The following is an 11,667-nucleotide window of genomic DNA, read 5'->3' on the forward strand; positions in this document are numbered from 1 at the left end:
TTAGTTAGTTAGTTAGTTAGTTAGTTAGTTAGTTAGTTAGTTAGTTAGTTAGTTAGTTAGTTAGTTAGTTAGTTAGTTAGTTAGTTAGTTAGTTAGTTAGTTAGTTGCTCCTGCTCACTAATAACCATAACGAGTTTATTGACCCTCAAAGTCCTTCAAAATTTGTTTGCAATAGTTTCCCCATAATTTCTTTCAGTGTAATTGCTGGCAAAATCACAGCAATTGTAAAAGTTCAGCTCAGATTGCCACTATAAGTCTGATGATGCTGAATTGCACAAAAAAACTTTCGAAAAACGAATAAAAAAGAACAGCAAAAACAAACAACTCACATGTATAAATGAATAAATTTTATATGGGAAATATTGGCGGCCCAAAATGTTTACATTGAGCATTTTTTTTTTCTTCCCGTATAGGTGGGTATCGAAATTCCAAACATCCTTGTTTATATCTTTACATACAATGTTTAAATATTAGAGAACGTGTGTGTTTGTTTGATAATACAAACACAAGCTGATATTCAAAAAGCAAAGTATATCAGTGTGTGAATGTGTGTGAGGGAGAGTGCAAGGATGAAAAGATGATGGGAAATGTGTGAACAATCTCTTAAGAATCCGTGCATGTGTCTGTGTGTAAGTATTTTGGATTTTATTTAACTTTTTTGTCGATGTTTGTACAAATGTGGGCAACAAATATTCAATTTAAATGTTTGTCGTTAGATAACAAATAAAAACACTACGGCATGCTACTAAATATAGAAACAGACACAGAAACATTCATACATATATCCTTTAATAGTATATACTCATATAAAATTCAATATTAATAATGATATGTGTATTTTTGCAGCTGTATTGGTTTTCTGTTTGTTTAAAATTTTAACTTGCCAGATTTAAGGGATTTTGGAAAATTATTTGTAGATGTTAGTTAGTGGGTGTTTAAGATAAAGAAGATAATGGCTGGCACCCAATAGAAGTCCACAAAGAATTGGTCTAAATTTAATATTCCTATATAAATTCACTCTATTTCACATGCTGATCTCATAAAGGCGTAATGTATAGTCGAGAATGGACAACAATTTCCTACTAATCTGATAAGGCTTCTTGTCTTCCTCTCGGGTAAATTCCTTATTATTTCACTTAATTTAGTTGTCGTTTCATTGAACCGCTTCTTCTTTAACGAATGGCTTAGAGGTCTTATTCTTTAACTCGATTCGTAATATAAAAAGTTTTCAAAATATATTTGTCCAATTCACAATCGATGTCGTACATTGCAGCGTTGTGTGTCATAAAAACTTTTAAAATATTTTTTTGAAACAAAAACAAACCAATTTAAAAATACGACATACTACGATACGACTGTACAACACCGATTTTGAACTGCACAATTGTGTTTCGGAAGATTTTTCTTTCGAATGAAAACACGAAGTTACTCCACCGATATCCATTTGATACTGATTTTTTGTTTCTGGAAGTAAACACTTCCTCTATGGTGGATATCGCCTAATATATTTAGTCCTTTAATTTCCGGTTTAACCTAGGACTGCTTTAATGTTCGGCTTTATTAAATCATCCAAAATATTCTGTCCCTGATATGGCGTTGATCAATCCGATGTTTGTTCATAGCGATCCAATGTAGAGGAATCAACTCTAATGAGGTTGTTTCTCACTACAATTGCGCAAACCGATTTTTACACTCAATTGCAGATCATGTTCACAATAGTTCAGTTTCTGAGGTTTCAATGTTGAATCTCCATGCTCGATTTTATCAGCCAGTAAGGATTTTCTTTAATGTTCCGCTTGATCAAGGTTTTCTATGTGTAATCAAGGTTTCGAAGATCGTGACGTTATTATGTCTCTCCGATGTTTGGGCGTATGGACCCAATGTTGAGGAATCACTTTTAATACGATTGTTTATCGTTACAATCGAATGTTTCCGCTAAATTTGTTTTCTGAGGTTTCAATGGAAATTCCTGTGTCCGATTTTTTCTGTCAGCAATAGATTCCTTTGGGGATATGATTTAATGTGCCGCAATGGATTCCTATGGGAATTTGATTTAATATTCCACTGGATCAATATATTCTATGTGAAATCAAGGTCTAACAGATCCCGATGTTTGTGCATAGAGATGCAATGTAAAGGAATCGCCTTTAATGAGATTATTTATCGCTAAAGTTCCGCAAGGTTTCGGAGATTTCAATGAAAGTCCCCTGGTCTGCTTTTTTCTCTCAGTTTATGGATTTCTATGGAAATATGCATTAATGATTTGCTATATCAAGATATTCTATCTGGAGACAAGGTCTCAAAGATTCCGACGATACTGTCTCTGACATGCTGTTAGTCACTCCGATGCTTGTATACAATTTCGCAAACCGATTCTTGGGTTTCTGAGTTCTCAATCGAAATCCATAGGTCCTCTTTTTTGAATTACTGTAAAGCGTACAGCAATAGATTCTTATAGGAATCAAGATTGTCTATTCTAACAACAAGGTCTCAAAGATCCCGACAATGTGTCCAATGCAGAAGAATCGCCGTTAATCAAACCGATTGTTTCAGAAAAATAGCGAATCTTGCGATTAAATAGGAATGATTTGTGTTTATTAGTTAGTGCAAGTTTGGATCATTATTGGATTAGTTATCAGATAATCTGTTATTCTTGGATGTTATTGTGCTTATTAATCACTGAAACCACAGATCATTATTGGAATGATTATCAGATAATCGTTTAATCTTGGATGTTCTTGAATTTTATTAAACTTTGAACGTATCAAATCTACAGTATATAGATGATAACAAATGAATTGATTGGATTAAAAGCTTGAACCGATATTTGATTAATTATAGGAAAACATAATGAATCTACAGTTTATATGAATCAAAACATCCAAAATAATCCTTTAAAAAACAAAGTGATTTCTTATAATCTGGCAACATTTACACAACCAAATTATCCATATCCAACTGTGTAAATTTTTATGTGTTGTTTGTACATACGAATATTTTGCAATTTTGTGTTATTGTTGTATTTTTTGGAATTTTTCCCAAACTCTGTAGTTGAGATGTGGCATCATGTGGCAAATGTTTTTCGTTGACACACTTTTATATGGCATTTGAAAATGGAAATAAAAATCGAATTTCGTTATAAATATATAGATGATGTACGGATGTATTTCTATTTCTGCTTCATTTTCGTTTTATTTCATTTTTTTTTTTGTTAATAACAGGCCATTTATGTGTTTGACGCTTAAATCACACCAAATGGTTTATCTTTGGTAACAGAACACACACACTTAGAGTATTTCTTTCCAATGTGCACACACACATACACTTCGATTTGTTATCTGTTTGTCATTTCAAAATTGCTTTTCGATTTGAAAATTTTCTCTTTAGGATTAACGTAGTTTTTTTTGCTATTTTAAATTTGCAAACAGGGATTTTAAGCCAAAAACAATTTAAATATTAGAATAAAACTTTTGTTAGCCTGTTACAGAGTTGTCCTTGCTATTGGATTAAGTAGTTTGCTATCGTATTGGTAACTTCAAATGTTGGAGTGTTTCCCTTAAAGTTGTGTTGAGTTAAAGCAATCCTCAAAATAGGTATTATAGTATGGCTGGGATTTGTATTGAGAATTATTTTGATATTTTCACATAATTTAGCATTTAGTGGTGGCAGTGTTAAGCTAAAACTAATGACATTATTTAGAACGTTTTTCTTTTTCTTCAACATAAAAGGAAAGTTCAGAAAATTGGATCATTAGCTTTTTTTGAATTCCTTGTCCAATGCGTTGCACAATTTTTAGTTCTCAAACCAGCCTCTTGCCATCCAGTAGCTGAAAGGCAGCCATAATGAGAAATAAACATTAAATTTTAATGTTGTGTTAAGTCGCAGCAACTTCATTGCCCACAGATTCAATTTCAAATTCCTCAACCTTTTTGAAAGATCAGGGAACCACACTATCTGAAGGTAAGTGAAACCAACATTAATTGTCATGCTTCTACAGGTAGTTGGATGTACAATTTTCGATTACAAGCCAATGTAGATAACCTGAAAGACAGGCATCATGAGTTATATCCAACGAGTACGTTGTGTTAAGCAGCATCAACCTCATTGCCCAATGATTCACTTTCAACTTCCTGTACCTTTCAAAAATAGCGCAACCACACTAAATAGAGTTAAGTGAAACCAACAACAATTGTCACGCTTATACAGATGTTGTTTGGATGGATCGAAGATACTATGTTTTGAAAGGAAGTCAAGACAAACCCAAAATTGGCATCCCCAAAGATCAACATTGTGACGAGTTGCAGCAACTTCATTGTCCACAGAATAACTTTTTTCGTTGTCAAACCAGTCTAATAATCTCACATAAAAGGACATCTCTTATCTCTTGCTATATTAGTTCCGTTGCTGAAGGACAGTCATCATGAGTTAAATCCTCACAAGGAGAGAACAGTTACTGAGTTTTATCAGTAGAGGAAGAACCCAAAAACCCAAAATGTGCATTCGCTAAAGATCAGCAGTGTGTTGAGCCGCTCAATGTCCAGAGATTCGCTTTCAAATTCCTCTACCTTTCAAAGACGGGGCAACCACATAGTTAAGTGAAACTATTAACAACTGTCATGCTTCAACAGATAGTTTCGTAGTAGTTTTCGTTGTCAACCCCATCTAAAACTCTGACAAAAAAAGGCCATATTATCTCTTGCTATATTAGTTTGGTTGCTTAAAGGCAGATCCCACGAACTCAAAAATGGCACTTGGTGTAATATCCCTAAAGATTAACGTTGTGTTGAGTCACAGCAAACTCAATATCCTCAGACCTTTCAAAAACCGGGCAACCACATAGTTAAGTTAAACTAGTAGCAATTGTCACGCTTCTTCATGCAGTTGGATGCACAGTTTTTCGTTGTACGACAAGTCTGATTATCTCGCATAAAAAGCCATCTATTTTCTTGCCTTATATTCTGTCTCTATCCTGAAAGACAAGTATCATGAGTGAAATCCAATGAGTACCCATACAAGGAGCAAACAGTTACTGAGTTTTATCAATAGAGGAATCAGTACCCATACAAGGAGGAGACAGTTACTGAGTTTTATCAATAGAGGAAAATCCCAAAATTGAAAATTGATGTACCATCGCTAAAGACCAACGTTCTGTTGAGCCGCAGCAATCTCATTGGCCAGAGATTAATTTTCAAATTCTAATTATTGAAAGATCGCGCAATCACACTACATATAGTTAACATAAACCTACAACAATTGGTACAATATGATAATTGGTACAATATGAAAGATTTAAGATTGCACCTATATTACGAGGATCTCGAAATTTCACAAAATTTTTACGAATTCAATCTTTCACTATAAAGATCATCCACGAAAAGACAAACAACTACTGTATAATGTCATTGCAATTCCCATAAATTCCGAGATCTAGTCATGCAGCCAAATCATCTTATTTCGAAGTATGAAGAGATATCATGTAGAAATCTTTTAACAAATAATCCCCTGCTGCAAGTTAAAGTTTTAAACAAAGACATTACGAGGTACCAAAACCAATAGCAACAGGACAACTTTTGTAGGCCAGCAATCCTTTACTATTAGATTTTGTGATCTCATATTCCATTTTCTAGTTGCTTCAAACTTCACACACAAGTTCAATAACATCAAAATAAGAAAGATTCATCAAGATAACATGCTGAGGAACATTCTTCATGATTTCAAATATTTAAACAGTTCTCCGCTTGGCTCTAAACCAAAATAGTACAGAAGTAACAAAGAAAGTAGAACCTGGGGAGTTGTCGATCCGCGGAGGAGAATTGACATTGTCATGATTGCTTACAACTCGATTGCCTTAGTAAGTGCGTAAAGAACCGATTGTTCGATTCCTAAATCTGTTTAGTATTGCCATGACCCCGAAATTCCTTTTAATTGCACTTCCCAATAATGATGTAAAGTTGATGTGTCGAAATTAGTGTCCAAAGCAGAGTCCAAAAGGGCCGGTCGTAACTTTCTTGTTAAAAAATACCAACAACGTTGAGCTAGCGATGTTAATATCTGAAGTTGAATTGTGAAAAGTGTTGAAGCAGCCGTTCGTTATCTTTTAATCCGTGCGAAAAAAGGGTTTTTACAAATCGACAGATAAGGAGTCGAAACTGCAGACTGAAGTCCTCGGTCATCAAAAATTGTGTAAAAAGCTATAACTAAATTGGAACTATACAAATCAGCATCCGCATTTGAGGTACCTTAACGAAGTTGGTGTTTTGAAATAACTGGACGTATTAGCTTACTGACACTGATATAAAGGTTTTCCGACAACCGAAGTTAAGGCCTCGATGCTGGTAACTAAAGTTGTAAACTCAAAACATCTCTTCATAGCAGTTGTTACAACCACAGTTGAGATATCAAACCAACATTCTCAATTGTGTTACTTGAAATGTTGACCGAAATCACTGTGGTGAGACAACCGGTCGTAGCTCTCGTGCCAGGAACCAACATTCCAAGTAACAAAAGTTGGAGTTTTAAAACAGATGATCGCAAATGCTGTGCCAACTTAGATAGATGAAAAAGAGGTGCCGATGTGCCCACAGATTCTAATGAAAATTTTCTTAGTTTTGCAGATTGTCGGATGGAGTTCAAGTCATGAACTTACAATTTCTATGCCAATGTTAACTTTACTTCCTCATTTAAAACTTAAAAAAAACAGTCACAAGAATGATAACAACTCCGCAAGGTATTCCTACTAATAATACACCAAAATACCAAAAAGTTCCAGAACCAATTAGTTGAACTCAAAAAAAAAAAAAAACCCTAAACAGAGTAATTGTTTTAACTAATAATACATCTGTCTCATTAAAAGCATAAGCATAAGAGAAAAAATAAACGAAATAATATTAATAGTAAATATATTTAATAATTGTAGCACAAGGTGTTCTATATACGAAAATGTTAAAGCAATGTGCTTCCAGGGTCGCGACATCTTTTAAATGACAGCAGCAGCTGATGCTCAATCAGCAAAAGAAAAACTAAACAAAACACACACAAGTGTTGATTGCAAAAGCAGACAAATAGACATACGGACGGACGGACAAACGGACGGGCAGAAGGAGGGATGGAAAGCCAAGAGTGTATGGACAGATATGAATAGTTAGATAGATGGCTTGTAGCTTGGTTGGATGTATACTGTTCGTATCAAACTAAGTCCAATGTGTTTTAATGTTTGTACTTACATACACATGGTAGTTATCTTATGGCAAACACAATTGTTGGCTGGATAGTTGCTGATGGCTGGCTGGTTGACTGCCACAACAAAACACCGGCTGATACACAACAGCAATAATAACAACATTAGCTATACAAACTTGAAGTGGTTAAAAAGCATTGCAACGTTTCTAAATGAAACAAACACTTGGAAAACAAAATTTTTGCTGATACACTAGAGTTTTGTTGTATAAACAAGCGACAATTGGCAGGCAACAATAACAACAATACTAAGAAGAATCTAAATAAGAACAAAAACAAACAAATATGTTTGATGTGAGATAAAAACACCAAACGACTGTTTTTTACGAGCAAATTCTTTAACGACATTTTATTTTTTAACTTCATCTCATACATGATGAGAACAGGAAAAAACATGCACGTGTATGGCATGTAGCAGGAGCAAAGAAATATTTACAGCAAAAATACCAGTTTGGATATCTAAGCAAACAACAGCAGCAGCAGCCATAATAACAAAAACAATACAATAACAAAATGAAAAAGAAAAAAATGTACATAGTACGTATGTATGTTTAAATGTATGTATGTGTGTGTGCGAGCTTGGAATGCAAGCGGGGCGGAAGAGGAAACAACATAACGAAATATGACAAAAACAGCTGTTTTCTTGATTTGCAATTTGTTTACTGTTGCCAATGCGCATGTTCAAACATTTGGGTTTCTCTCCCTCCAATTGGATTTATTCTCTTTTGTTCTCTTTATCATTTATTTTCAATCGGAATCGTTGGATGCAAGTGTGTCTAACAATGAGTTTAGGTGAATGTTTGTCGTTGGCATTTAATTAAGAAGTGTTGCCAACTACAATAAACAAATAAAAATTTATCTTTTAGATGTAAATTGCTGATCTTGAAAACGTCTTTGAGTTCTCGAACTCCTGTTAAATTTTCGGTATCTATTCCATATTTTCGGGATAGGATAACCGAAAGTTGGTGTAACTTGGGACCTTCAATAATGGATTTTTTTAGTTCAGTTCTAGTTCAGTTCAAGTTCAGATCTAGTTCAGTTCTAGTTCAGATCTAGTTCAGTTCTAGTTCAGTTCTAGTTCAGTTCTAGTTCAGTTCTAGTTCAGTTCTAGTTCAGTTCTAGTTCAGTTCTAGTTCAGTTCTAGTTCAGTTCTAGTTCAGTTCTAGTTCAGTTCTAGTTCAGTTCTAGTTCAGTTCTAGTTCAGTTCTAGTTCAGTTCTAGTTCAGTTCTAGTTCAGTTCTAGTTCAGTTCTATTTAAGTTCTAGTTCAGTTCAGTTCTAGTTCAGTTCTAGTTCGGTTCTAATTCAGTTCTAGTTCAGTTCTAATTCAATTCTTGTACATTTCTTGTTTATTTCTAGTTCAGTTCTAGTTCAGTTCTAGTTCAGTTCTAGTTCAGTTCTAGTTCAGTTCTAGTTCAGTTCTAGTTCAGTTCTAGTTCAGTTCTAGTTCAGTTCTAGTTCAGTTCTAGTTCAGTTCTAGTTCAGTTCTAGTTCAGTTCTAGTTCAGTTCTAGTTCAGTTCTAGTTCAGTTTTAGTTGAGTTCTAGTTCAGTTCTAGTTCAGTTCTAGTTCAGTTGTAGTTTAGTACTAGTTCAGTTCTAAATTACGGTTTTGATTTGTTGTACAACCAGGAGCAACATTTAAAATAACTCAAAATAAAAAACCGCTGCATTGTTAACACCGACAATAAAATACCATTCAAAATGGAATTTCTCGATTCATACAATAATTGGACGTTGTAACGTAAACACGTTAGTGCGGAAAAACACTTTAGCACTACAGCCGGTTATTGTTGTTGACGTTAAGATAATTAACTAACAACAACAGCAGCAGCAAAATAAACAATAATATCCACACAGTTGGTTGCAAGTAGCAAGTGTTTTCAATATTTATTTTAACGAACAACGAGAGCAAAAATTTGTTTGAAACGAACAATTGAATAAACAGAAAACGTGCTGCAGCGGCTGCTAAAACTTCCACTACGTCTGGTCTGTCAGAGTATCATCGTACTATGTTCGATAAACTGAGGGTAGGTCGGTTTTAGGAAAGAAAGAAAGAATTTTTGTTTGATGAGTTTTTGCATAAACAAAAACTCGGACTGATTACTTGTGTGCGTATGTGTTTTGGAGTGTTTAGAATAAGTTGAACAAAAATTCCAATGGGCGCATTTAGTCGCGTTGCAAACGTTGACACAACCGGTCGTGTTAAACGGATGTTTTTGAAATAAACTATTTAAGTGAAACATTTTCAACTTTGAGCAAAAAAATAAAAATCTTATAAGAATTTTTAAAATAAATTGAAAAGAAGTGTTTTAAAATAAAAAAATATTAACTGAATAAATTTTAAATAAAAGAGATTTTTTAAAGAAAATTTAATTAAAATTTCAACATCCTTTTACTTTGCTGTTTAATAACTTCCAAGAGAAAATAAAACAACTTGATTTATCAACACTGATTCAAGGTTGTATTTGATAACAGCACGTGCTGCTTGCTAACGGTATTTTCTTGTTTATTTGTTTGTCGTGTTTTTTCTATATTAATTCCATTCGCTTTGTGTTTGTAGTAAGTGTGTGCAAATTAGATTCGCGTGAGCAAATTATACCGTTGTATAAGTGTTTTGTTTACATTTTGTTGTTATTCTTACTTTAATCATTATTTCAATCTAACAAAAGAGAAAAAAAATCAACGACCAAAACCAATTAAATTGAAATAATTCTCAAGCGTTTAATAAAATTTAAATTTCAAATAAATGAATGAAAAAAAAAATGTTTACGTTTTAAATGCAAAAAAAATGTGGGTGTTTAAAGATTTTAGTCGACTTTAGAAAAGCAGTAATTAAAAAAAAGGATTTTTTTGGTGTAAAATAATATATTAATTTATGTCACTGTTCTGCTAATTAATGGAATTACTGGTATTGGATTTAAATTACAAAAGAGAAAATTTCATTTAGAGGATCTTCCTACGATCTTTGTGAAAGTTTGTTATGGTAAGTTTTTTCTACTTCTATAATAAAATATATTAATTTTAATAAAAATTATAAATATTTTAGAAATTTATAATGTAGTCACAATATATGTATATTCAATAGTCTCTATCCAAAACAATACAAATTTTCAGAAGTGTTAAAAAATACTGTTTATTAAGCTAGTTTGTGTAGATTTTTACATTTTTTCTACCATATTAGAATTTAAATTTTTGCTTAATTTTCAAACAGAAAGAAATTTAAAAATTTGAATTTAATGAATGAATATTTTTTCACCGGAAATCTAATCTTCCTAATGTATCAGCTATATTGAAAAAATTTTAAAAATTAATTAAAACAGATCAGAAGAGATGTTCAAAGTAAATAAACTTGTCTTCTGTTCAAAGTTAATAGATTCGGTATAGAATTTCCTATAGGTCCAATACAAATCCCCATATATCTGATAAAATAATTTATTGTTAATAAATTCCTTAAAAATGTTGCTATTTTTATGTTATGTTCTGGCTTTTTTTTCAGTTCTGTCCTATTTATATTATATTTATATTCAAGTTCTATTCTAATTCTTTTCTAGTTCAGTTCTATTCTAGTTTTAGTTCAGTCTAGTTCTGCTGTAGTTCTTTTCTAGTTCTGTTCTAGTTCAGTTCTGTTCTTGTTCTAGTTCTGTTCTATTTCTGTTCTAGTTCTTTTCTAGTTTTGTTCTAGTTCTGTTCTAGTTTTGTTCTTGTCCTGCTCTAGTTCTGTTCTAGTTCTGTTCTAGTTCTGTTCTAGTTCTGTTCTAGTTCTGCTCTAGTTCTGTTCTAGTTCTGTTCTAGTTCTATTCTAGTTCTGTTCTATTTCTGTTCTAGTTCTGTTCTAGTTCTGTTCTAGTTCTGTTCTAGTTCTGTTCTAGTTCTGTTCTAGTTCTGTTCTAGTTCTGTTCTAGTTCTGTTCTAGTTCTGTTCTAGTTCTGTTCTAGTTCTGTTTTAGTTCTGTTCTAGTTCTGTTCTAGTTCTGTTCTAGTTCTGTTCTAGTTCTGTTCTAGTTCTGTTCTAGTTCTGTTCTAGTTCTGTTCTAGTTCTGTTCTAGTTCTGTTCTAGTTCTGTTCTAGTTCTGTTCTAGTTCTGTTCTAGTTCTGTTCTAGTTCTGTTCTAGTTTTTTTCTATTTCTGTTCTAGTTCTGTTCTAGTTCTGTTCTAGTTCTGTTCTAGTTCTATTTTAGTTCTACTTTAGTTCTGTTTTAGTTCTATTTTAGTTCTGTTTTAGTTCTGTTCTAGTTCTGTTCTAGTTCTGTTCTAGTTCTGTTCTAGTTCTGTTCTAGTTCTGTTCTAGTTCTGTTGTAGTTCTGTTCTAGTTTCGTACAAGTCTACGCATCCCTGAATTTCTGTAGTACAATAACTATTCCATATTATTATTCAACATGTACATAGGGTAAATGCTCCTAATGTCGGCATCACCCAGTAGTCGGCATCTTTT

At 33.0% G+C, this 11,667-nt stretch overlaps 1 protein-coding gene across 2 annotated transcripts in view; it reads left to right on the top strand.

Annotated features, from left to right (window-relative positions):
- Positions 1 to 8,974: 8,974 nt before the first annotated feature.
- The window catches only part of LOC111686224 (protein CBFA2T2), a 65,014-nt gene continuing 62,321 nt past the window's right edge, over positions 8,975 to 11,667 (top strand). For both annotated transcript variants that reach the window (XM_046953999.1, XM_046953998.1), the window contains exon 1: positions 8,975 to 10,219. Coding sequence is in view for 1 of the 2 variants with exons in the window: in XM_046953998.1 (XP_046809954.1) it covers positions 10,217 to 10,219 (3 nt within the window). In the remaining variant the exon portion in view is untranslated. The remainder of the gene's footprint in view (positions 10,220 to 11,667) is intronic.

Source organism: Lucilia cuprina, chromosome 6, assembly GCF_022045245.1.
Source record: "Lucilia cuprina isolate Lc7/37 chromosome 6, ASM2204524v1, whole genome shotgun sequence".
NCBI classification, from domain to species: Eukaryota; Metazoa; Arthropoda; class Insecta; order Diptera; family Calliphoridae; genus Lucilia; species Lucilia cuprina.